The sequence below is a fragment of the Brachionichthys hirsutus genome, chromosome 16 (genome assembly GCF_040956055.1).
Source record: "Brachionichthys hirsutus isolate HB-005 chromosome 16, CSIRO-AGI_Bhir_v1, whole genome shotgun sequence".
NCBI classification, from domain to species: domain Eukaryota; kingdom Metazoa; phylum Chordata; class Actinopteri; order Lophiiformes; family Brachionichthyidae; genus Brachionichthys; species Brachionichthys hirsutus.
This window is the reverse complement of record NC_090912.1, coordinates 12649724-12674311: the sequence shown is the minus strand read 5'-3', so window position 1 is coordinate 12674311 and position 24588 is coordinate 12649724. Positions and strand designations below refer to the sequence as shown.

The window sequence follows — 24588 nt, the reverse complement described above, 5'->3', positions numbered from 1 at the left end:
CAGGATTAACTTGTCCTCCTTGGGCACTTCTGATAGGATTTTGTCCAGGTCAGCGTAGAAGGCCTCCTTTACTTCGTCCTGTGCATCAAGCGTTGGGGCGTAGGCACTAATAACAGTGGTCATCTGACTGCTTGAAAGCATCAGACGTCCGGTCATCAGGCGCTCGCTGACGCCCCCAGGGAGTTCATGGAGGTGGTTGATGAGGCAATTCTTGATAGCTAAACCCACACCATGGATCCGTGGCTCATTAGCAGGCTTTCCTTTCCAAAAGAAAGTATATCCGCCTTTCTCCTCCTTCAGCTGCCCTTCATCAGCCAGTCGGGTCTCGGAGAGTGCTGCGATGACAATCTGGAACTTCCTTAGCTCTCTGGAGATGGCAGTTCGCCTTTCAGGTCAATCACTGGTTGTCCATGAGGGTCCGAACATTCCAGGCTACAGTATGCAATTTCTTTTTCGTGTTTTCGACCGCGTGGTGGTTGTCATTGTTCCAAGCACAGTACATCCGGGTATAGACAGGTTTTACTGGTGGTCAGGAATAGAAGTTAAAGACTTCTAAAGATCGATCCGGCGATGGGCGGTGAGAGCGGTCGCACCGCTGCTGAGCTCCCGGCGAGCTCCTGCATTCCACCTCGATCACTGTTCTACAAGAGGAAACAACATCTTCTTCTGAAAACCATCCTAAAAATATTTAACTATTTTGTGCTGATCTATGCGGCAACCTTACAGGGATTAATTTTCATCGAGTCCCAGGAAGTACTTTTACCGAGGATATCGGAAAAAAATGGATCGTTCCCGTGCGCCGCTTCTTCAGCGCATTTTAAAACTCTCGGCGATCTGAAGCAGCTTCAATCCAGGAGGAGAAACGCGCACCATCTGGACGGCAGGACAGTAAGGAAAACCATCTGTATGAGTTTACTTCTGTCTGGAAATATACACCCAAACCCGGGACCCGGAGACGCAAATGCTACGTTTACGGAGACGCCGTTCGACTCAGCCTTTGTCGCCGTTCACAACATCTGGAGCAGCGACACGCGGAAGACGCGCCCCGAGGACATCACAACCAACCTCCCGCAGACAACCCAACCAAACGCCGCATCGCCCGCCGCCGTACCCCCCCAGCAGCAAGCCGAAGGAGGAGCAGCGCAAGCTTTTTCTGTTTTCACTTCCGGCATTTCGCTCCGAGGAATGCAGCCGACGCGCGTCACGGAATTCCCCCGGTGCAGATACGTCACGGTGACGGAAGGGGCTTCCCCCGCCGCCCTGGAAACACAGACAGGGTCACATCGAGCAGAGGCCTCGGAAATGCGGATTATTCCCCCGGAGTTTTTCGCCACGACGCAACGCCTGTAAACACCGGGCGCACTCCCCCCCAGGTATCGGTTGGCCATTCCCTTTGTTTACAAACGATACCGCCACCCCAGCGCCCCCCTCCTGCCCAACGGCCCCACCCGACCCCATTCACCGGCGGAAAAATACCCCCCCCCCATCGATACCCCAGCGTCCCCCCAGAGACAGTGAATAACAAAGGCTTCTACTCCACGGAAGACATGAATAACATTTTCTCGGGGAGAGGTCTTCACATTATTCATCTCAACGTGAACAGCTTGACATGCAAATCCAAGATGTCCGAGTTAACATCGATGTTTGGCAACGGCAAGGTTGGAATTCTCTCCTTTTCTGAAACCAAACTGGATGATTCTTGCAAAGACACTGAGATTGAGATTAAGGGATACACTAGGTGCGTTTACATGGACAAAATTTCTTTATTCCGATCAGAGTTCAGAGTAAACTTGTGATCCGATGCGCCGTGTTCATGGACCCTAAAAATCCGATCCGATTAGGATTTGCGTGTTCATGCATCACACTTTTGATCGGAACAGAATATTCTGACATGCGCAGTTTGACCAAAAGCACCGGAAATGGTAGAATAAGAAGCGTAGCGTAGCAACTTCCGCTGTAAACAAATCATCGCTCCGCGCTTTCCTGCCTGAAACGTCAGCGTTATTTCACTCGTTTTCCCCGTTTGCGCTTTTAGTTTCCTCCTTTAATGTCTCCGGCAACATGTCTGTCTCAGATATTGACCAGTTCTGTCTTCCGCCCGCCGTGCTTTTCGCTCGCTCTGCTTCAACTAGCTTCCGGCAATAGCAGCAGCGCGTGTAGCTGACGTCACAGACATGCGCAGTAAGGACGACTTGTACCGATACATCGGAATAAGTGTTTTCATGCGCCCTGACCGGGTTAAGGTGTGTCCATGAAGCATTTTTATTCCGATCAGGATTTTAACCGGGTTAAATGTGTCCATGTAAACGCACCCACTGTTATTAGGAAGCAAAGGGACCGTCATGGGGGCGGGGTCTGCATCTACGTCAGATCAGACCTCAACTTCACCGTTCTACCAGAACTAGGAACAGACACAGTCTGTCTGGGTAAAGATCATTTATCCCAGAGCTAAACCTCTGGTCATTGGTGCAGTATACAGACCCCCAGACCAAAATTCATTCTATGATTTATTGGAGAAGCATGTGATCGGCTTGGGAAGCTCGGAGGTCATTCTGATAGGAGATTGTAACATCAATGTCCTTCGGAAAGACACCCCGACTTTCAAATCCTTCAGCAGCTTCTGTAATCTGCATAACTTTACCCAGCTGATTCAGCAATTTACAAGGGTAAGCACCACCTCTAGAACCATCATAGACCTAATCCTGACATCGGACAAATCTAGAATCAAAAACAGTGGTGTCATCGAGTGCAGTCTAAGTGATCACAACATGATCTTCTGCACTCGTAAAATTCATAGACCTGCAGCTCATTGATCCACAATAAACTGCAGAACTATGAAGCATGAGGCACAGGAAGTAGAAGCGAGGATGCCGGTCGGGCCTAGAGGTTAGGCTACAAAAACAACCACTCAGACCAGCGCTCCCGAGCCTCTTCCTGACCAACGCCAGATCGATCACTCACAAAATGGACAAACTGGATTTACAACTCGCGACAAACAGCTTCGTCCGGGACTGCAACGTTACGTTTATCACGGAGACGTGGCTACAACCGCTGATCCCCGACGCTGCAGTCCAGCTAGCGGACCGGACGCTACACCGGCACGACAGAACGGGAGACTCGGGTAAGAGCAGAGGGGGGGGGGCTGTGTGTTTACGTGCACAACGGGTGGTGTTGTAACAGCAGGACCGTTGAGACCCACTGCTGCCCTAATATCAAGGTTCTGGCAGTCTCGTGCAGGCCTTTTGAACCAAGGGAGCTAACGGTGGTCATCGTGATAGCCGTTTACATCCCGCCCGATGCTAACGTTAGCATAGCCCTCGGCCTGCTGCGCGCGAGTGTAAACAAGCACCAGCTCGCCCACCCCGACGGAGTCCTGATCGTTGCTGGTGACTTCAATCAAGCGTGTTTAAAGACTGTTCTGCCAAAGTTCGTCCAGAACGTGAAGTGTCCCACCAGAGGGGACAAAATCCTGGATCGTGTTTATTGCAACATTAAACACGCGTACAAGGACGCCCCCCCCCTCCTGCAGCAGCACACTGATACTTGATGATGATGATGAATATATTTATTAGATAGAATGTTAGAGTACAAGTACAGTCACACAGTAGCATGTATTACAGTACAAATAACGTCAAACATCCTGTCTAAGAGGAGCATTTCAAAAAAGCCCTTGCGGGCTTGTTTCCGTTGAAAGTCCTTCGTACATAAATCATCCACAAATAACAATACAAATAAAAATAAAACCAATATTAAATTACGCAATTGATGCAACGTAACATTAGAAAGACAAAAATAAAATGTTATTACACCGCCAGTGCAAACTAACAATTAATCTAAAATAAATTACACCACTGATGCAAAATGACAATAAATAACTTACATAAATTACAATAAATTACTAAAGCAATTAATACGTGCAACGTAGGTGGACAAAAAAAAGGAGGGGGGGTTTGACCCGGAGAGAGTCGTGATGACTATCTCCGTTTCTGTCCCCCTAAAAGGTGTATTTTTAGGGCCTTTTTGAAGGAGGCCAAAGAGGTGCATGTTTTGAGGGCGGGAGTCAATCCGTTCCACCCTTAGGGGGCAGTATTGTAAAAAGATGATTTACCCATGTTAGTCCTATAGGAGGGGGTAATCAGGTTGTTGTTTGAGCTCCCTCTAGTGTTGTGGCTGTGGGTGTCACTAAAACTTCAGGAACAGGAAGTGAGACGTGTGCTGAGGACAGTAAACCCCAGGAAGGCTGCAGGGCCGGACGGAGTACCTGGGAAGGTACTCAAAGCCTGTGCTGATCAGCTGACCGGGGTCTTCACCACCATCTTCAACCGCTCCCTGTCACAGTCCATCGTCCCCCCCCCCTGCCTGAAATCTGCCACAGTGATCCCAGTCCCCAAGAAATCGGCCATCGCCAGCCTGAACGATCACAGGCCTGTTGCTCTCACGCCTGTGATCATGAAGTGCTTGGAGAGGCTGATGGAAAACCACATCAAAGACACCCCCCCCCACTCTGGACCCCCGCCAATTCACCTACAGAGCAAACCGCTCCACTGATGATGCCATCGCCACAGCGCTTCACACTGCGCTGTGTCACCTGGACCACCGGGGGCACTACGTGAGGATGCTTTTTGTGGATTACAGTTCAGCGTTCAACACGATAATCCCAGACATTTTAACGGTTAAACTCTCCACCTCCATCTGCACCTGGATTAAGGACTTCCTGTCTGACCGCACACAGAGGGTCAGACTCGGCTCCCACCTCTCCCCCACCGTCACACTCAACACCGGCTCCCCTCAAGGATGTGTACTGAGTCCGCTCCAGTACTGTGTACTGAGTCCGCTCCAGCACTGTGTACTGAGTCCGCTCCAGCACTGTGTACTGAGTCCGCTCCTGTACTCGCTGTACACCTACGACTGCACGCCAACCCATCCCTCCAACGCCATCACCAAGTTCGCTGATGACACCACCGTGGTCGGGCTCATGTCGGGCGGAGACGAGTCGGCGTACAGAGATGAGGTTGGTAAACTGGTGGCGTGGTGTTCGGTGAATAACCTTTCATTAAAAGCCACAAAAACTAAAGAACTCATCATGGACTTTCGGAAGCGCAGCCCAGACCCGGCTCCACTGACCACCATGGGGGGCTGCGTGGAGAGGGTCCACTGACCACCATGGGGGGCTGCGTGGAGAGGGTCCACTGACCATCATGGGGGGCTGCGTGGAGGGGGTCCACTGACCATCATGGGGGGCTGCGTGGAGAGGCTCCACTGACCATCATGGGGGGCTGCGTGGAGAGGGTCCACTGACCGTCATGGGGGGCTGCGTGGAGAGGGTCCACTGACCGTCATGGGGGGCTGCGTGGAGAGGCTCCACTGACCATCATGGGGGGCTGCGTGGAGAGGCTCCACTGACCATCATGGGGGGCTGCGTGGAGAGGGTCCACTGACCATCATGGGGGGCTGCGTGGAGGGGGTCCACTGACCATCATGGGGGGCTGCGTGGAGAGGGTCCACTGACCATCATGGGGGGCTGCGTGGAGAGGGTCCACTGACCATCATGGGGGGCTGCGTGGAGAGGGTCCACTGACCATCATGGGGGGGCTGCGTGGAGAGGGTCCCCTCATTCAGGTTCCTGGGGTCCACATCACCGACGACCTGTCCTGGTCTGCTAACACCACGGCGGTGGTGAAGAAGGCCCAGCAGCGACTCCACTTCCTGAGGGTGCTCAGGAGGAACCCCCTGGAGGAGAAGCTGCTGGTGGCCTTCTACAGAGCCCCCTGGAGAGCATCCTGGGTACTGCATCACGGTGTGGTACGCCACGTGCACAGCAGCAGAGAGGAAAACCCTGCAGAGAGTGATCAACACAGCCCAGAAGATCACCGGCTGCTCTCTGCCCCCACCTGGACTGTATCACCGGCTGCTCTCTGCCCCCCCTGGACTGTATCACCGGCTGCTCTCTGCCCCCCCCCCCCCTGGACTGTATCACCGGCTGCTCTCTGCCCCCCCCCTGGACTGTATCGCCGGCTCTCGCTACCTCAGCAGAGCTACAAACATCGTCAGAGACTCCTCCCACCCCGGGCACACCTTGTTCAAGCTGTTGCCCTCCGGACGGCACTACAGGTTGAACAAGAGCAGGACCAACAGACTCAGGGACAGTTTTATACCGAGAGCCATCAGAGCTCTGAATACCGATCAGGATTAAACAGGACAAACACACACCTACTCACTATGTGCAATAACAAACGTGCAATAACAAATGTATACTATTAACATGCTAAATACTGGTCAAGCTCTCTGCATGCACTGTTCACTTTAAACTTTTAAATTATCCTGCAAGTACTTGAGTGTTCCCTTATTTGTATTTTATGTTGTTATTAGACACCAGACGGAGCTGCACTCCTAATCTCATTGTGTAGCTACTATGCCATGACGATAAAGGCTTTCTATTCTATTCTATTCGCTCCAGACCGACAGGTTGGTAGTAGCTAATTGTTTTAACAGCTTTTTCACCAACATTGCCCCCTGTTGGTCAGCAAACTCCCCCCGCATTCAGGTCTGTATGGTTCTGACCACATCCAAACTCACTATGAGAAGCTAGGTGCTAAAAAGGACACTTTCTCTTTCACACCTGTAAATACTGTTGACGTGCTAAAAAAACTAATTGCCCTTTGACCTAACAAGGCCACGGACCTCGACCACATACCCACCCGCTTCCTCAGAGACGCAGCTGTCTCTATCGCCCCCGTGGTAACCCATATGATAAATGTATCCATCAATCAGTGCCACGTCCCACAGGAATTCAAGACGGCGCGGGTTATCCCTCTGTATAAAAAAGGAAACAAATTAGAACCTGGCAACTACCGCCCTGTTTCCATCCTTTGTTCCATCTCAAAGGTTATGGAGAGAATAATCCAGGAGCAAATCAACCGCTACCTCGCCGAGCATAGCCTGCTCTTTGAATTCCAATCAGGCTTCAGAACATCCCACTCCACTGACACGTGCCTCATATATCTGACCGACTACGTCAAGCGTGAAGTAGACTCGGGCAAATACTGCGGCATGGTCATGCTGGACCTCCAGAAGGCCTTTGACACCGTTAACCCTTCAATCCTATTGAATAAACTAGGGGCGATTGGTTTTGATAGCACATCAACAAACTGGATGAAATCGTACCTTGAGGGACGAGAACAAATGGTAGACATAAACGGAACCTTGTCCTCGTCCCTCCCGGTGAGCCGTGGGGTTCCTCAAGGCAGCATTCTAGGACCGTTACTGTTCCTCCTATACATTAACGACATGAGTGCTGCCTGTAACTGCAAATTGTTCCTGTTTGCTGATGACTCAGCACTCCTGATTTCGGGAGAGGACAAAGTGCAGGTTGAGGAGGCTCTCAGCTCTGAGGTCACCAGAATCCGTACTTGGCTTACGGATAACAAACTGTCACTACATCTTGGTAAAACCGAATCTATTCTTTTTGGGACGAGACACTCTCTAAGTGAGATAAATGTTAATGATTTCAAGGTCACAGTCGATAATACAGTAATCTCCAGCAAAGAAGAGATTACCTATTTGGGCTGTGTTCTTGACAAATACCTGTCTGGTGATAGTATGGCAACTAAGGTGATCAAAAAAGTCAATCAAAGAACAAGATTTTTGGGCAGAATGTCTGCTTTTGTCAACAAAAGTGCTCTCCGGACGCTTGCTGGAGCCTCGTTCAGCCCCTCTTTGACTATGCTAGCACCTCCTGGTATTCAAACATCAAAATGTCCCTGAAAACCAGGCTCCAAACCTCCCAAAACAAACTGATTCGGCTACTCCTCAATCTGGGGCCCATGACCCACCTTCTTCCTGGACATTTTGCTAGCCTAAAATGGCTCAGGGTAGAAGACAGGGTTAAACAACTCAAAATGGGATTGGCATTTAAAATAGTCAATGCAGCTCTGCCCTCAGTCCCCTCAATCCCTGCATACCTGAATAAACACCTCCAAAGATTTAGTGACACCCACAGCCACAACACTAGAGGGAGCTCAAACAACAACCTGATTACCCCCTCCTACAGGACCAACATGGGTAAATCATCTTTTTATAATACTGCCCCCTAAGGGTGGAACGGTTTGACTCCTGCCCTCAAAACATGCACCTCTTTGGCCTCCTTCAAAACGGCCCTAAAAATACACCTTTCGGGGGGACAGAAACGGAGATAGTCATCACGACTCTCTCCGGATCAACCCCCCCCCCCCTTTTTTTTTGTCCACCTACGTTGTACATATTAAGTGTCTTTGTAATTTATGTAACTTATTGTCATTCATTGTCATTTTGCATCTGTGGTGTGATTTATTTTAAATGTATTGTTATTTTGCATCAATTGAGTAATTTAATATTAGTTTTATTTGTATTGTTAAATGTCGATGATTTATGTACGAAGGACTTTCAACGGAAACAAGACCGCAAGGGCTTTTTTGAAATGCTCCTCTTAGACAGGATGTTTGACTGTACTTGTATTGTAATACATGCTACTGTGTGACTGTACTTGTACTGTAATACATGCTACTGTGTGACCGTACTTGTACGCTAACATTCTATCTAATAAATATATTCATCATCATCATCATCCCTCTGGATGCGGTATTCCAGACAGGACTTCGTGAGGCAGGCTATGTTTGGGGTACCTTTTCTAACCCCCTCCCCTGCTGGGGTGAGCAGAGTGGATCCTGATTAGGGCTGCTCAGTCATGGGTGCAGCTGCCGAGAAGCTCTTTCTGCCTCAGTCCAAGAACTTAGCGACTGAATCTAACACCCACCGCCTGTGTGCCAGGTTGTGACTAGGAACTCCCAGACTTCACTGTCCTGTCCCCGTTACCACTTCCTGATCGCCACAGGACTTTGTTTTGTCCAGGATGTCAAATGGATGGGTTCCCTTTGGGAGGATGCCTGCGCGTGACGTCTTTCAGTGTGGGGAGACTGATGCGCCTGCAGCCACCACACGGTCCTTGGCAGAAAGTGGCCTAGATCCAATGGCATGGAATCCATGACGACTGGAGACCACCCTCTGTTGCAGCCTTCATCCGCCTTCGGTGCCGTTGTGATTCACAGTACCGTCCTCCGCCACTTCCGCCGTTTAGGTCTTTGGATCGCACTTTGTCTGGAACCTCCCCCTTGACCTTACCGCCTTGGGTGACCCTACCAGGAGCTGAAGCTCCCGACGGCATCGCTCTTAGGTTCATTGGAACGCGCAAGGTTCTCCACCACGACAAGGTGGCGATCATGGAGAACACACACACACACACACACACACACAGGAGGGGTGTGTGATCTTACTGGTTTGAGCTCCTCCCGGCTGACCTGACGGCGGTACAGCAGCAGAGCGGTGATGGTGTTTCCTGCCCTCGCGGCCTGCACCGGGGTCGGAGTCACATACAGGAAGTCCTGAGGACACACACACACAACACAGAGACAAGCTTCCATCCATCCATAAAGCAGAGAGGATCACTCTGCAGTGTTTCCCTGAGCCGCAGTGGACGTTACCATGCCATAGTAGTTACTGTTGACCATGATGGGACCGCGGCCTCTCAAGTAGATATATTCTTCCCACCAGTCGCTGACCTGGAACCACAACACGACAGAAATAAAAAACTCTTCACTTCCTGTCTGATCCATGTCAGTTGGTGACGGATCCCCCGTTAGCAGCACATGGCTCAAAGAACCAATAATCAGATCTATCCAGCACTTATCCGGGGCCGGGTCACGGAGGCAACAGTCTCAGCAGGGCCTTCCAGACTTCCCTCTCCCCATTCACATTCCTGCAGCTCTTCCAGGGGGACCCCGAGGCTTTCCCAGCCGAGAGACAGCGTGTCCTGGGTCTTCCCCGAGGCCTCCTCCCAGTAGGACGCACCCAAAACAGATGCCCCAGCCACCTCAGCTGGCTCCTCTGGATGTGGAGGAGCAGCGTCTCTACTCCGAGTTCCTCCCTGGAGACGGAGCTCCTCCCCCTGTCTCTCAGGGTTCGCCCATCCAACCTGCTGAGGAAGCTCATTTCGGCTGCTTGTATCTGGGGTCTAGTCCTTTCGGTCGTGACCCAGAGCTCATGAGCAGAGGTGAGAGGAGGAACGTAGGCCGGTAAACAGAGAGCTTTGCCTTTCGGCTCGGCTCCTTCACCACGACGGACCGATACGACTGCTGCTCCGATCCGTCGGTCAGTCTCACGATCCATCCTTCCCTCACCCCACAAGACACTGGAACTCCTCCACTTCAGGCAAAGACTCATTTTCTGGTGTTACGGATCGTTTCCCGATTCAGTTTGGTGTAAAATATATCTTCAAAAGATCTAGAAGATCGTAATCTGGAACAGGGGTCGGGAACCTTTCTGAAGCCGAGGGCTACGTTCTGGGTACCGATTCATGCAAAGGGCTACCAGCTTGATACACACTTCTGAAATAAAACATTTGCTCAATTTACCATTAATTATTAGTGATACTCATCTGTGTAAATACACTGATCATGTTTAATGATTACTCACACTAATCATTAACAATGGTTTAACAAGGTAGGGGACACATTTGACTTGTTCAGAAGTCTTTTATTTTATACAAACTCTTGAGAAACCATGGCTCGCTGGCACCGCGTTGGTGACCCCTGATCTGGAATAACTAATATTAATACAATAATCTGGAGGGGACACACCTGCAGAATGAAACCTACCTCTCACCATTTTTTACAGTTAAAGATCATTCTAGATTCTAATGATTACGGCACGCAGCACAAGGTGACATTTACCAATCCCTCATCATTCATGTAAAGCACCAACCAGCGAGCGGACCGGCTCGGTGACAGACTCCAAACATCCGACTCGACTCGCCCAAACATTACCATGACTCAGCTTCCATGTCACTGACTCCATTTTGGCTGTACAAATACAATTTGATTAATATTACTAAATTGTATTTGGTATATTTCAGACATGTACAAAATGAGAGTCTGGTTGAAAGTTATTTATCCAGCAGTGGCTGAACTAAAGATGGACGATTTATCCACCGATGAAGGGGAAAGCTGGACCGACCACTGTTAGGAAAAGCTCAAATATCTCTATTCAAATACAAGCGGAGCAGAAAACACTTCCACCAGGAAGAACGTGGCTCTTCCTGTCATGAGCCCTTCTTGCCTTTCTATCGAGTACATTCCATTCAATAGAGTAAATCCAGTGATTGAATTCATGATCAGAACTAGAAACGCAACCAGCGCGCAGACCTCCCCGAGATGGGCGATGAAACGCTGAAGCTCCACGGAAACGTCAAGCTTATCCAGAATCCAGGATCTCTCTGGATCAGCACCAGAAGGTAATCATCTGTTCCTGGTACCATTTCCTATAAATTTCATCCAGAACCTTTTTAGTTCTCTTGCCAACGGACAGACAGACAAACGCCGGCGATCGCATAACCTCCGCCTCGCCTTGTCAAAAATAGGAAAGCACAGGACTTCAGACTATTCATCCATCCATCTTCAGCGGGTCGCGCTGGAGCCTATCCCAGCGGTCAACGGGCTGGAGTTCATCACCGGGCCCCACACACACACCTATGGACAACTTCATGTAACCATGTGTTTGGGTGGAGGAAGGCGGAGAACCCGGAGAGAACCCACGCAGACACGGGGAGAACCCTCGAGTACACTTACGTAGTTGGTGGCCCACAGAGCTTTGAGTTTCAGGTAACGCTGCAGCCGGGCTCCCAGGTTAGACTCGAAGTCATGGGCCAGTTCAGTCATCCGTCTAAACTCTGGGTCGGTCAGCAGGGGGCGCACGGAGCTTAAGTACTGACAGGAAAGGGCACCGGTGAATGAGCGGATCTCGGCATGGTCATTCCACGGCGCACATGAAGACGGCGTGTCCTCACCCTGCCCACGGTGTCCTTGATGCCGGGGACGGGCTGGTGAGGCAGAGACGTCTGGTAACTGTACAGCAGAGGCTTCCTCCTCGACAACAACCGCAGCAACGACTGCAAAGCAGACAGAACGGTCACCGCTGGAATGTGGACCGGCCATCGGGGGAGGGGGAAGCACGACTTACCACCCAGACCTTTGTGACGTTGGAGACCCGGCCGTGCTGCTCAAACATCCACTGGTGGTAGGAGAGGAGCAGCTTGAGGCAGAGCCTGAGGGCGAGGATGAGGGACAGCCACAGCAGCGTGCTGAAGAGCAGCACCGACACCATGGTCTGACCCTGGGAGCTGAGCGACACGTGGAGGCTGGGGAGAACGGTCGCCGTTAGACCGCCGTTAGACCGCCGTTAGACCGCCGCGTTCACCCGGAGCATGAAGCCAAACCTTTACTGAACATTTCTGCCCGGACGGGGGCTTCCTGCCGTGTTTCTCCTTCACCACGTGAGTCAATGATTATCAACGCAACAGGAAACACCGACTCGATGCCAATCAGGCGCCGCTCTGGGAACGCCCCTTCTCAGTAACGCAGTCCTCACACTGGGACGACCCGGACGATGCTCAATGTTATCACCTGCAGACCAAGGACCAGAGCCCCCCACCCCAATTCATCTGATCACAAACTGATGTTACATCTTGAGGAGCAAATAGGAAAAGTATCGATGAGAGAAGCAGCTTGGATCAGATTCTACCGATGCCCCCCCCCCCCACTAAAAGACGGCCCACATCGGTGTCTGAACTTCAGAGTCAACGTCAAACATCTTTCCATCGAAAACGCAAAAAAGAAAAGTGAAGCTACTGCGTTTTAGTAAAGTTTTAGTAGTAAGAATTTCAACAAGAGCAAAAACGAAGAATCTGGATTTGTTTAATCAGAATAGTTTATTGATCCCAGAGGAGACTTGATCAGCAGCCTTGCTCCACTCGACATCAGAAACACCAAATGGAGAGTAAAGTAATAGAAAACTAGAATAAAGACGTATTTAAAAAGCAACCGACGGTTACAGTGGTGAATTGTATATCTTAATTTCACACAGCAAGAAAGGACTTCCTGTGGCGTTCAGTTTTTGAGGGGGGGGGGGGGGTCTCAGTCTCAATGTCTGAGTGCTCCTGTGTTGGACCAGGAGCTGATGGAGGGGGTCGTAGTTTCTGAAGCATCCTTCTCTCCATCACTGCCTCCAAAGAGTCCAGTTTCACCCCCCCCCCCCCCCCCCCAGCAGGACGGACTAGAGACCCCCAGGCTGGACTAGAGACCCCCAGGCTGGACTAGAGACCCCCAGGCTGCACTAGAGACCCTCAGGCTGCACTAGAGACCCTCAGGCTGCACTAGAGACCCTCAGGCTGCACTAGAGACCCTCAGGCTGCACTAGAGACCCTCAGGCTGGACTAGAGACCCTCAGGCTGGACTAGAGACCCTCAGGCTGCACTAGAGACCCTCAGGCTGCACTAGAGACCCTCAGGCTGCACTAGAGACCCTCAGGCTGCACTAGAGACCCTCAGGCCGGACTAGAGACCCTCAGGCCGGACTAGAGACCCTCAGGCCGGACTAGAGACCCTCAGGCCGGACTAGAGACCCTCAGGCCGGACTAGAGACCCTCAGGCCGGACTAGAGACCCTCAGGGCGCACTAGAGACCCTCAGGCCGCACTAGAGACCCTCAGGCCGCACTAGAGACCCTCAGGCCGCACTAGAGACCCTCAGGCCGGACTAGAGACCCTCAGGCCGGACTAGAGACCCTCAGGCTGCACTAGAGACCCTCAGGCTGCACTAGAGACCCTCAGGCTGCACTAGAGACCCTCAGGCTGCACTAGAGACCCTCAGGCTGCACTAGAGACCCTCAGGCTGCACTAGAGACCCTCAGGCTGCACTAGAGACCCTCAGGCTGCACTAGAGACCCTCAGGCTGCACTAGAGACCCTCAGGCTGCACTAGAGACCCTCAGGCTGCACTAGAGACCCTCAGGCTGGACTAGAGACCCTCAGGCTGGACTAGAGACCCTCAGGCTGGACTAGAGACCCTCAGGCTGCACTAGAGACCCTCAGGCTGGACTAGAGACCCTCAGGCTGCTGACCCAGCAGGACGGACTAGAGACCCTCAGGCTGAACTAGAGACCCTCAGGCTGCACTAGAGACCCTCAGGCTGCACTAGAGACCCTCAGGCTGCACTAGAGACCCTCAGGCTGCACTAGAGACCCTCAGGCTGCACTAGAGACCCCCAGGCCGGACTAGAGACCCTCAGGCTGCACTAGAGACCCTCAGGCTGCACTAGAGACCCTCAGGCTGGACTAGAGACCCTCAGGCTGCTGACCCAGCAGGACGGACTAGAGACCCTCAGGCTGGACTAGAGACCCTCAGGCCGGACTAGAGACCCTCAGGCCGGACTAGAGACCCTCAGGCCGGACTAGAGACCCTCAGGCCGGACTAGAGACCCTCAGGCTGCACTAGAGACCCTCAGGCCGGACTAGAGACCCTCAGGCCGGACTAGAGACCCTCAGGCCGGACTAGAGACCCTCAGGCCGGACTAGAGACCCTCAGGCCGGACTAGAGACCCTCAGGCCGGACTAGAGACCCTCAGGCTGGACTAGAGACCCCCAGGCTGGACTAGAGACCCCCAGGCTGGACTAGAGACCCCCAGGCCGGTCTGTTTTCCTATAGTGTGTGTGTGTCGGCCACATGAGAAGCTGCAGACACTGACAGCAGAGCATCGTCTGAGATAAAACTGTAGGGTATCAATGGTTGTTTAACCACCAGCTTATTTTAGCGTACTTTTTCGTTCGAGCTCGTATTATTGTCACTTTTACTGCAAATTAATATCGGCTCCAAATATCGGTTATCGGCCCTCCTTGACTTCTAACATAAGAAAACCACATCGGTTGATCCGTAATGGAGACGACATGTTTCAAATGTCAAACCGTATAATTACGCAATAAACGCACATGATCAGTGAATTGAGAATGAAGCGATCCCGACGTCCCTCCAGGAGTTCAACATGAAGGATTCCTTCGTTTGGTTCAGTCTGTGGCGAGTCGAGATCACAAAAGTACCAAGAAAAGCTGGTTTCAAGGAGTCAAATGAGCCCCCCCAAATCAGTGGAATATGGTGTGTGTGTGTGTGTGTGTGTGTCTGCCAGGTTGACAGCAAGAAAGAAGTAGGGGAGAGTTCAACAGCGCGCGCGCGCACACACACACACACACACACACACACACACACACACACACACACACACACACCTGGCTTGCAGCTCCTGCAGTTATAAACTGACTACTGGAGTTTAGAGGCCACTGAAACCACTTACAGTAGTCCCTCATTTACGTTCCTAAAACAACCCGCATTAAGTGAAATCCGCAATGTAGTAATTTTTATTTTATTTTAATTATTATACATGTACATAAATGTTTTAAGGCTGTAAAACCCCTCACCACACACTTTATACACGTTTAACAGTCAGGCATTAATCTAAATAGATTGTTTCAGTATTATAGAATGAAACCAAAGATCAAAACCTTTTCAGAACTAAACATTTGTTTGAGAAATATAAATATATAGTACGTACAGTAAACGTTTTCCTGTTAATAATGTTAAGGCGTGCAGGTCGAGGAAAGAGCTGCTTGGAGTGCAGAAGAACAAATATTCTACTCGTGCTGTCTTTAGCCTCTCATGCTGCTTTATTGGATAGCTTAGCACAGCGGAACGGCAGCGGCTACATGTAGCAACAGGAAGAAACGAAACCCAAAAGGGACGTGACGTTTATGCTCCTACAAAATAAAAGCCTCTTTTCACACCGAGAATAAGAGCGCTATAAAACAAACGCTTAACAAATAAACACGATAGCTTTTAGAAATAACGAATTTAATTTTAATGATCAACCTACGAGGTTGAACACATAAGAATTTATTAATAGCAACTCGCGTGTATTTCACAGTTCCTCCGACCGCGCCTTCGTCCTTGCGCCGCTTCAAGGCGCGTTCAAGTGCAAAAAGAAAAAATCAGAAAAATTGCATCAAAACTCCGCGAAGCAGCGAAGTCGCAGAAGATGAACCGCATTATATCGAGGGACTACTGTATGTGTATTACTGTTATTATAATAACAACAATAACCGTTTTAAATAGAGTGAAATGTATCCATGCATAAATACAGGGTGGGCGGCGTTTAGAACCAAAGCATTCAGCGTACCTGAGAGGAAGGTGCTGCTGTATCTTGTTGATGAGCCCCATGCTGGGATCCGAGCTCATGTACATGGTGGCCAGGATCGCTATGACGACAAACAGCCAGGACGAAGGGCTGGCAGGGAACACGCCCTTGATCAAACTGTTCTGTTTGCATGGAGGAAGAGAGGCCGGTTAGAGAACAGTTCTCTGGGAGCAGACGATGAAGATCATTAGGAACCCAGTGATTCTGACATCATGGGTTCATCATTCCACCATGACCGGTAGGACGAGCATCAGCTTCAACCGGTCACCAGTGCTGAAAGTCCGCCTGAAATCCTGAGTGACCATCCGGGGCTTCACGGCCAACCAGCAGCGCTGGTGATCGGCTGTGTGAGACGGTTTCAAGTGCAGTTCTGGTATGAAGGTGAAACATGAGGGAGAAAACATCATCCTCACCCTCAAGCGGCTGAGCCTCTTCTTCCAGGATCGCACCCCGGACAGGTAGATCTGGTTCAGGGCCTGGTAGGACAGCTGCAGGTCGATCCCTTCTGGCGTTATGGTAAACTGAAACGCCACTGCCTGGTGGGCCTCCGCCATCACTATGGAAACAACGAAGTGAACGTTGACTTCCCTCTCTGAAGCTCTGCGATACTGGATGGCTTTGTTCCCGTTTGCATCCTGAAACATTACAGAAGCTCTGCTCTCATGGGACAGCAGGCTCCTCAGGGTTACACATTTGGGCTGCGTTCTTGACAAATACCGGTCTGGTGAGATTCCCAATAGGATTCTGGAGGCTGTGTACTGAACGGGTTCCATACATCATCTCCAGGTATTTATTAAAGGAACATAGCAACGCTAGGATGGGCTAGTTGTGGGAGTACTGAGCTACTTCCTGATTGCCTTTTACCCCCGGGCTCTTCTCGGAGGCCGTTTTAGGGACCGGGCAGCCGACGTTATCACAAAGGTTTAATGCTTCCAAAGCAACCAATGACTGACTGGAGAGAAAAGTGAACGAGCGCGTCACGGCTCACTTCTGCTTTCTTTGTATTCTTGGAATGGGAAAAAACTGAAGCCAACATGTAACATTTTCCTGCTGCTGAGCTAGCTGAACAGACAAGAACAACTCAAATTAAAGCCGCAAGCGGCGTTGTAGGCCCTCGCCGGCCGACAGGCCGTTGAGCTGACCCGCCGACGCACGCCGCTTTTGTCCTGAGTGCTTCACAAGTGTTTAGATTTGAGCTGCATGAGTAGCTCACAGTTTAGTCAAATCGTTATTTGGATTATATGGCCATCTGCCGTCAGGAGTTTTTAAGTTTCAACCCAATATGGCCGCCTTCCTGTGTGTCTGGGGGCGTGGCTATAGTAAAAAAATGTTTTGCCCTGACATGACGCATGTCTGTACCGAATTTCGTGGCTGTCCGACAAAGCTGGCGGACAGCTTTGTCCGCCAGCGGGTTGCCATTGCCACGGCAACACCGTAAAAACAACATGGTTACGATTGTGTTTTTTGATCGGGACCACATGAGGGAATTTTCTGGAAAATTTCAATCATTTCTGGCAAACTATCACTGTTGATGCATATGTCTTACTGCCCACAGCTATCTCAAACAGCTAATATGTCTGTTTGAAAAAAGAAAGAAAAGACATAAAAGCCCGGCTGCAGAAAATATGATTCATTTATGAACTAGAGAAGCACTCAGAGATCAGGCCTCCTCCAAGCAGCTCATTCCCCTCCAAAGCCAGGAGCCAACAGACCGGAGAAGCAGATTCCAATCAGTCTGAATGTTGGACGGACCTGTTCTCCCGCTCAAATCAATCAGCTCGAGTTTAGGGGCAGAATATCAAAAGAGATCCCCTTCGGAGAAATTCTTTTCCACAGCGCCGTCCCCACTTCACATGCAACTCACCCCAGCAGAAGACCACAGTGCAAAGACAAAAGACACAGCAGAAGAAGAGCACAGTGCAAAGACAAAAGACCGCAGAAGAAGAGCACAGTGCAAAGACAAAAGACAGCAGAAGAAGAGCACAGTGCAAAGACAAAAGACAGCAGAAGAAGAGCACAGTGCAAAGACAAAAGACACAGCAGAAGAAGAGCACAGTGCAAAGGCAAGACCGCAGAAGAACACAGTGCAAAGACAAAGGACACAGCAGAAGAAGAGCACAGTGCAAAGACAAAGGACACAGCAGAAGAAGAGCACAGTGCAAAGACAACAGAAGAAGAGCACAGTGCAAAGACAAAAGACAGCAGAAGAAAAGCACAGTGCAAAGACAAAAGACAGCAGAAGAGCACAGTGCAAAGACAAAAGACAGCAGAAGAAGAGCACAGTGCAAAGACAAAAGACAGCAGAAGAAAAGCACAGTGCAAAGACAAAAGACAGCAGAAGAGCACAGTGCAAAGACAAAAGACAGCAGAAGAAGAGCACAGTGCAAAGACAAAAGACAGCAGAAGAAGAGCACAGTGCAAAGACAAAAGACAGCAGAAGAAGAGCACAGTGCAAAGACAACAGACAGCAGAAGAAGAGCACAGTGCAAAGACAAAAGACAGCAGAAGAAAAGCACAGTGCAAAGACAACAGACAGCAGAAGAAGAGCACAGTGCAAAGACAACAGACAGCAGAAGAAGAGCACAGTGCAAAGACAACAGACAGCAGAAGAAAAGCACAGTGCAAAGACAAAAGACAGCAGAAGAAAAGCACAGTGCAAAGACAAAAGACAGCAGAAGAAAAGCACAGTGCAAAGACAAAAGACAGCAGAAGAAAAGCACAGTGCAAAGACAAAAGACAGCAGAAGAGCACAGTGCAAAGACAAAAGACAGCAGAAGAAGAGCACAGTGCAAAGACAACAGACAGCAGAAGAAAAGCACAGTGCAAAGACAAAAGACAGCAGAAGAAAAGCACAGTGCAAAGACAAGACAGCAGAAGAAAAGCAGTGCAAAGACAAAAGACCGCAGAAGAAAAGCACAGTGCAAAGACAAAAGACACAGCAGAAGAAGGGCACAGTGCAAAGACAAAAGACAGCAGAAGAAGAGCACAGTGCAAAGACAAAAGACAGCAAAAGAAAAGCACAGTGCAAAGACAAAAGACCGCAGAAGAAAAGCACAGTGCAAAGACAAAAGACAGCAGAAGAAGAGCACAGTGCAAAGACAAAAGACAGCAGAAGAAGAGCACAGTGCAAAGACAAAAGACAGCAGAAGAGCAGTTGATGCTTAGGTTTTCCTCTGTGAGTTTTGTGAATAACGCCTAAAATGATCATATCAATGTGAACCCATTTGCTAAAGGTGTTAAGGAATCTAAAAACATAGCTAAGATAAATGTAGTCCAATAGTCTTTGGTGTAAATCACGATTTCAAAGGACTGAGGTGCTTGGTGGAGGTCTGTTCTCCCAGAGTGGTTTTCTAGTCTGGTTGCTGCAAGCTGCTGATATGGAACACATTTTAGAACCCTTAGATCCAACCAAGCGTGGAGAGGACTGCTCAAAGAGAACCTGCGGAGGAATGTTGTGAGGTCAATAAAACGTAGAACGGGTTTTACCTGTGGGAGCGGAGTGCATGCAACGATAAACTCCACAGCACACTTGCGGCGGGACGACACCCGCCTTCACGAGCACACACACCAAAGTGTCCGCTGATTACTCGGTTTAATGTTGTAACCGACAGTCTAAGCCATTGTTGATTAAGTAAACTGACTTAATACCAAGTTATTTTATTTACTCGTCAGCCACGCCACACAGGAACACGACTAAAGTCGCACAGGAACACGACTATAGTCACACGGGAACACGACTAAAATCACACGGAAACACAACTATAGTCACACGGGAACACGACTAAAGTCACACGGAAACACAACTATAGTCACACGGGAACACGACTAAAGTCGCACAGGAACACGACTATAGTCACACGGGAACACGACTAAAATCACACGGAAACACAACTATAGTCACACGGGAACACGACTAAAGTCACACGGAAACACAACTATAGTCACACGGAAACACGACTATAGTCGCACGGGAACACGACTATAGTCGCACGGGAACACGACTATAGTCGCACGGGAACACGACTATAGTCGCACGGGAACACGACTATAGTCACACGGGAACACGACTAAAGTCACACGGGAACAGGACTAAAGTCACAGGAACAGGACCAAAGTCACACGGGAACACAACTAAAGTCACACGGAAACACGACTAAAGTCACACAGGACCGGAATGGCGGCGCGTACACACGTTGCGGTCCGAGGCTCCTGGCTTTTCGTGCTTGTTTTTGTATTTTTGTTGATATTTGCACCTATTCTGAGAATCCAGGCCCTCATCCAGTATGGAAGCGCTGAACTGTGGAAATTGGGGAAAAACCAGGTTGGAATACCGTCCATTTTGGATTTTATCCCTCCCGAGCTCCAGCAAACATCGGAGCCCCCCACTATCCCACCCTTGTGGCCGAGGAGGCGAAGAAGATACCGTAAACAAAAGCGGGGTACGCGTGGCGGCGTGCGGGCTAGGCTACGTGCTAACCCACACAGGCCGGCGCTACCCAGCATCTTCCTCGCCAACGCCAGGTCGCTCGTCCACAAGATGGACGAAATACGGCCGAGGATTGTCTCAAAGCGGGCCGATAGCTGCGTGGCGATCTTCACCGAGACCTGGCTGGACGCCAACATCCCCGACGCAGCGGTGGAGCTAGCGGGACGCTCGCTGTTCCGCGCCGACCGGACTGCAGCTTCAGGCAAGGCCAAAGGCGGAGGTTTGGCGCTGTACATTCACGACTCGTGGTGTTCTGCTACGAACGTGATCGGAACATTCTGCTCCCCCGACCCGGAATATCTTGCAGTGAAATGCAGACCGTTTAAACTGGCTAGAGAACTCAGCTCCGCTGTGATCGTAGCGGCCTACATACCACCGCGTGCTAATGCTAAGCTAGCGCTGGAGGAGCTGTACTGCCTGGTTAGCAGCCAGATGGACGCTAATCCAGAGGCCGCTGTGATTGTAGCTGGAGACTTTAACCACGTGGAACTGAAAGCTGTGCTCCCCAAATTCCACAAATTCATCACCTTCCCCACCAGAGAACACAACATTCTGGATCAGGTCTACTGCAACATCCCGGGGGCTGACAAGGCTGTAGCAGCCCCCCACCTGGGTATGTCTGACCCCATCTCAGTGAACCTGATCCCTGCATATAAACCGCTGATCTGCAGGACTAAACCCACCACCAGAACCGTGCAGGTCTGGACTGAGGAGGCTTCCTCAGCCCTGCAGGACTGTTTTGAGCACAGACTGGGAGGTATTCAAAGAGGAGGCAGATTTTGAGGAGTACACGTCATCTGTGCTTTCCTATGTTCACTTCTGCACTGATGCTGTCCTTCCCACAAAGACGATCACGGTTTTCCCGAACCAGAAACCGTGGGTGGACAGCACGGTGTGGTCTCTGCCCAGAGCCCGGGATGCAGCCTACAGAGCAGGAGACCGGCTGGCCTATAGCAGGGCACGAAGTGAACTAAAAAGAGGCATCAAGCAGGCAAAGCACAGATACAAGCAGCGCATTGAGGAGCACTTTGAGAACAATAACCCACGTGACATGTGGAAAGGCATCAGGGCTGTGACGGACTACAAACGCAGGGCCCAGCACGCCAGCCACGACTCCACCCTGCCTGACACCCTGACCAGATTTTTCTCACGCTTCGACTCTCCGAGCAGCAGAAGGTCTGTGGATCTGCCCCAGCCTGAGGTGCAGCATCAGCCGCTCGTCCTGCAGCTGCACCAGGTCTCCTCAGCCCTGAGGAGGATCAACACCAACAAGGCTGCGGGACCAGATGGCGTGTCAGGCCGGACACTGAAGACGTGTGCTGACCAACTGGCCGGGGTTTTCCTGGACATCTTCAACCTGTCCCTGCAGCTGTCCACCGTCCCTGCCTGCCTTAAGTCCTCCATCATTGTGCCGGTACCCAAGAAATCATCCATCGCCTGCCTCAACAATTACCGCCCTGTTGCTCTGACTCCGGTGGTGATGAAGTGCTTCGAGAGGATCCTCCTTAAACACATCAAGGACGCCGTCCCTGCTGGCTTGGACAGCCTGCAGTTCGCCTACAGGGGGAACCGCTCCACGGAGGACGCCGTCTCGCTGACACTGCACTCGGCCCTGACTCACCTGGAGCAGCCTAACACCTACGTCAGGATGCTGTTTGTGGACTTCAGTTCAGCTTTTAACACCGTCCCACCGGACATGCTGGCTCTGAAGCTCCACAGCCTGGGACTGTCTCCACCGCTCTGCTCCTGGGTCAGGGACTTCCTCAGCAACCGGCCCCAGGTGGTGAGGATAAGAGACACCACATCCTCCCCTCTGATCCTGAACACTGGGACCCCCCAGGGTTGCGTTCTCAGCCCTGCTCTCTTCACCCACGACTGCTCTGCATCCACTCCACAAACATGGTTGTGAAGTTTGCTGACGACACCACTGTGGTGGGTCACATCTCCAACAACAACGAGACCCACTACAGAGAGGAGGTCCAGAACCTGATGCTGTGGTGCTCGAGGAACAGCCTTGTTCTGAACACCGGCAAGACCAAGGAGGTCATAGTGGACTACAGGAGGTCCAGGAAGACTGAACACGCCCCCCTGTGCATACGAGGGGAAGCAGTGGAGCGTGTGGAGAACATTAAATTCCTGGGCATCCACATCTCCTCTGACCTCTCCTGGACACTCAACACCAGACACCTGGTGAAGAAGGCCCAGCAACGGCTCCTCTTCCTCAGGAAGCTGAAGCGGGCTGGACTCTCCTCTGTGCTGCTTGAGAACTTCTACCGGGCCACGATAGAGAGCGTCCTGTGTCTCAGTGCGACCGTGTGGTACGGCAGCTGCACGGCGCAGGACAGGAAGGACCTATCCCGGGTGGTGAGGACAGCTCAGGGGATTGTGGGTCACCGTCTGCCTGATCTGGACTCTGTTTACACCTCCCGAGTCCAGAGGAGGGCCAGACGCATCGCCACAGACCCCACCCACCCGGGCCACAAACTGTTTGTCCCGCCCACAGACCCCACCCACCCGGGCCACAAACTGTTTGTCCCGCCCACAGACCCCACCCACCCGGGCCGCAGACAGTTTGTCCCGCCCCCATCAGGGAAGCGGTTCAGGACAATAAGAAGCAGCACAGCGAGGCTCAGGAACAGCTTCTTCCCCCGAGCTGTGAAAGCAGTCATTCCCTTGTAGCGATCTGGGACACTTTATGCCGGTCCTGTTGCTGCTGTTGCTATTTTGCACAACTGCCTGTGATTCTCACTCTCTCTCCGTGTATATATATTGTTTCTTAAGAGAAAGAATTTAGTTTTGGATTTGATTATGTTCCTCTGTGTGCCTTAAGCCGTGGGCCTTCTCACGATTTTATTATGTTCGCATAATGACAATAAAGTATCTTGAATCTTGAACACGACTAAAGTCACACGGGAACACGACTAAAGTCACACGGGAACACGACTAAAGTCACACGGGAACACGACTAAAGTCACACGGGAACAGGACTAAAGTCACAGGAACAGGACTAAAGTCACACGGGAACACGACTAAAGTCACACGGGAACACGACTATAGTCACACGGGAACAGGACTAAAGTCACACGGGAACAGGACTAAAGTCACACGGGAACAGGACTAAAGTCACACAGGAACAGGAATAAAGTCACACGGGAACACGACTAAAGTCACACGGGAACACGACTAAAGTCACACGGGAACAGGAATAAAGTCACACGGGAACAGGACTAAAGTCACACGGGAACAGGACTAAAGTCACACGGGAACACGACTAAAGTCACACGGGAACAGGAGTAAAGTCACACGGAAACACGACTAAAGTCACACGGGAACAGGACTAAAGTCACACAGGAACAGGACTAAAGTCACACAGGAACAGGACTAAAGTCACACAGGAACAGGAATAAAGTCACACAGACTGACTGGCCGCGAACAAACAAGCTGCGTTTCCGGAAACGCTTCATCGCTCTCCGCCACTACGTCACCACGCCGCCAGCAGAAAACACCGAACCCATCACGACCCGAAGCCGAGCACCGTCTCCCAGTCCCCGCGGGCACGTATCGGAGCTCCGATTCGACGAGTGATTATTAATTATTGTCGGACCTTACCTGAATGCTTCTCTGAATGTTTCTCTGAATGTTTCTCTGAATGTTCCTCTGAATGTTTCTCCGAGCGTTTCCCCGGTGAGAAGCTTCACAGCAGCCGTCGAATCCTCGCCCTCCTCCCGCCTTCCCGAACCAACAACAGCCCGCTCAGCCGCAGCGCAATCAGTGCCAGCGGACAAAGATAGGTCGAGTCAAACGAAGAGCGCCACTCTGACGAAAAAAGGGTGAGCAAGTGTCGAAATGGGACTTAAACCCAACACATCTGCAGCAGATTGTACGACACGATAAAACAAATGTATGAGAAGACAATATTCGATATCTTTCTGCTTCAGGTGCACAAACTGTCATTATTAATAGCAGAGTGAGACCTCTGCCTTTAAATCGCTCTTTGAG

General features: G+C 50.9%; 1 protein-coding gene across 1 annotated transcript in view; it reads right to left on the bottom strand.

The window, feature by feature from the left end:
* cpt1a2b (carnitine palmitoyltransferase 1A2b) overlaps positions 1 to 24328 on the bottom strand; it is a 66019-nt gene extending 41691 nt beyond the window's left edge. The window contains exons 1-8 of the mRNA XM_068749618.1: positions 24225 to 24328; positions 16517 to 16661; positions 16086 to 16225; positions 12049 to 12226; positions 11876 to 11977; positions 11658 to 11795; positions 9516 to 9593; positions 9309 to 9416 (exon numbers count right to left, since the gene is read on the bottom strand). Of these exons, the coding sequence (XP_068605719.1) occupies positions 9309 to 9416; positions 9516 to 9593; positions 11658 to 11795; positions 11876 to 11977; positions 12049 to 12226; positions 16086 to 16225; positions 16517 to 16657 (885 nt within the window). The 5' untranslated portion in view covers positions 16658 to 16661; positions 24225 to 24328. The remainder of the gene's footprint in view (positions 1 to 9308; positions 9417 to 9515; positions 9594 to 11657; positions 11796 to 11875; positions 11978 to 12048; positions 12227 to 16085; positions 16226 to 16516; positions 16662 to 24224) is intronic.
* Positions 24329 to 24588: the final 260 nt, after the last annotated feature.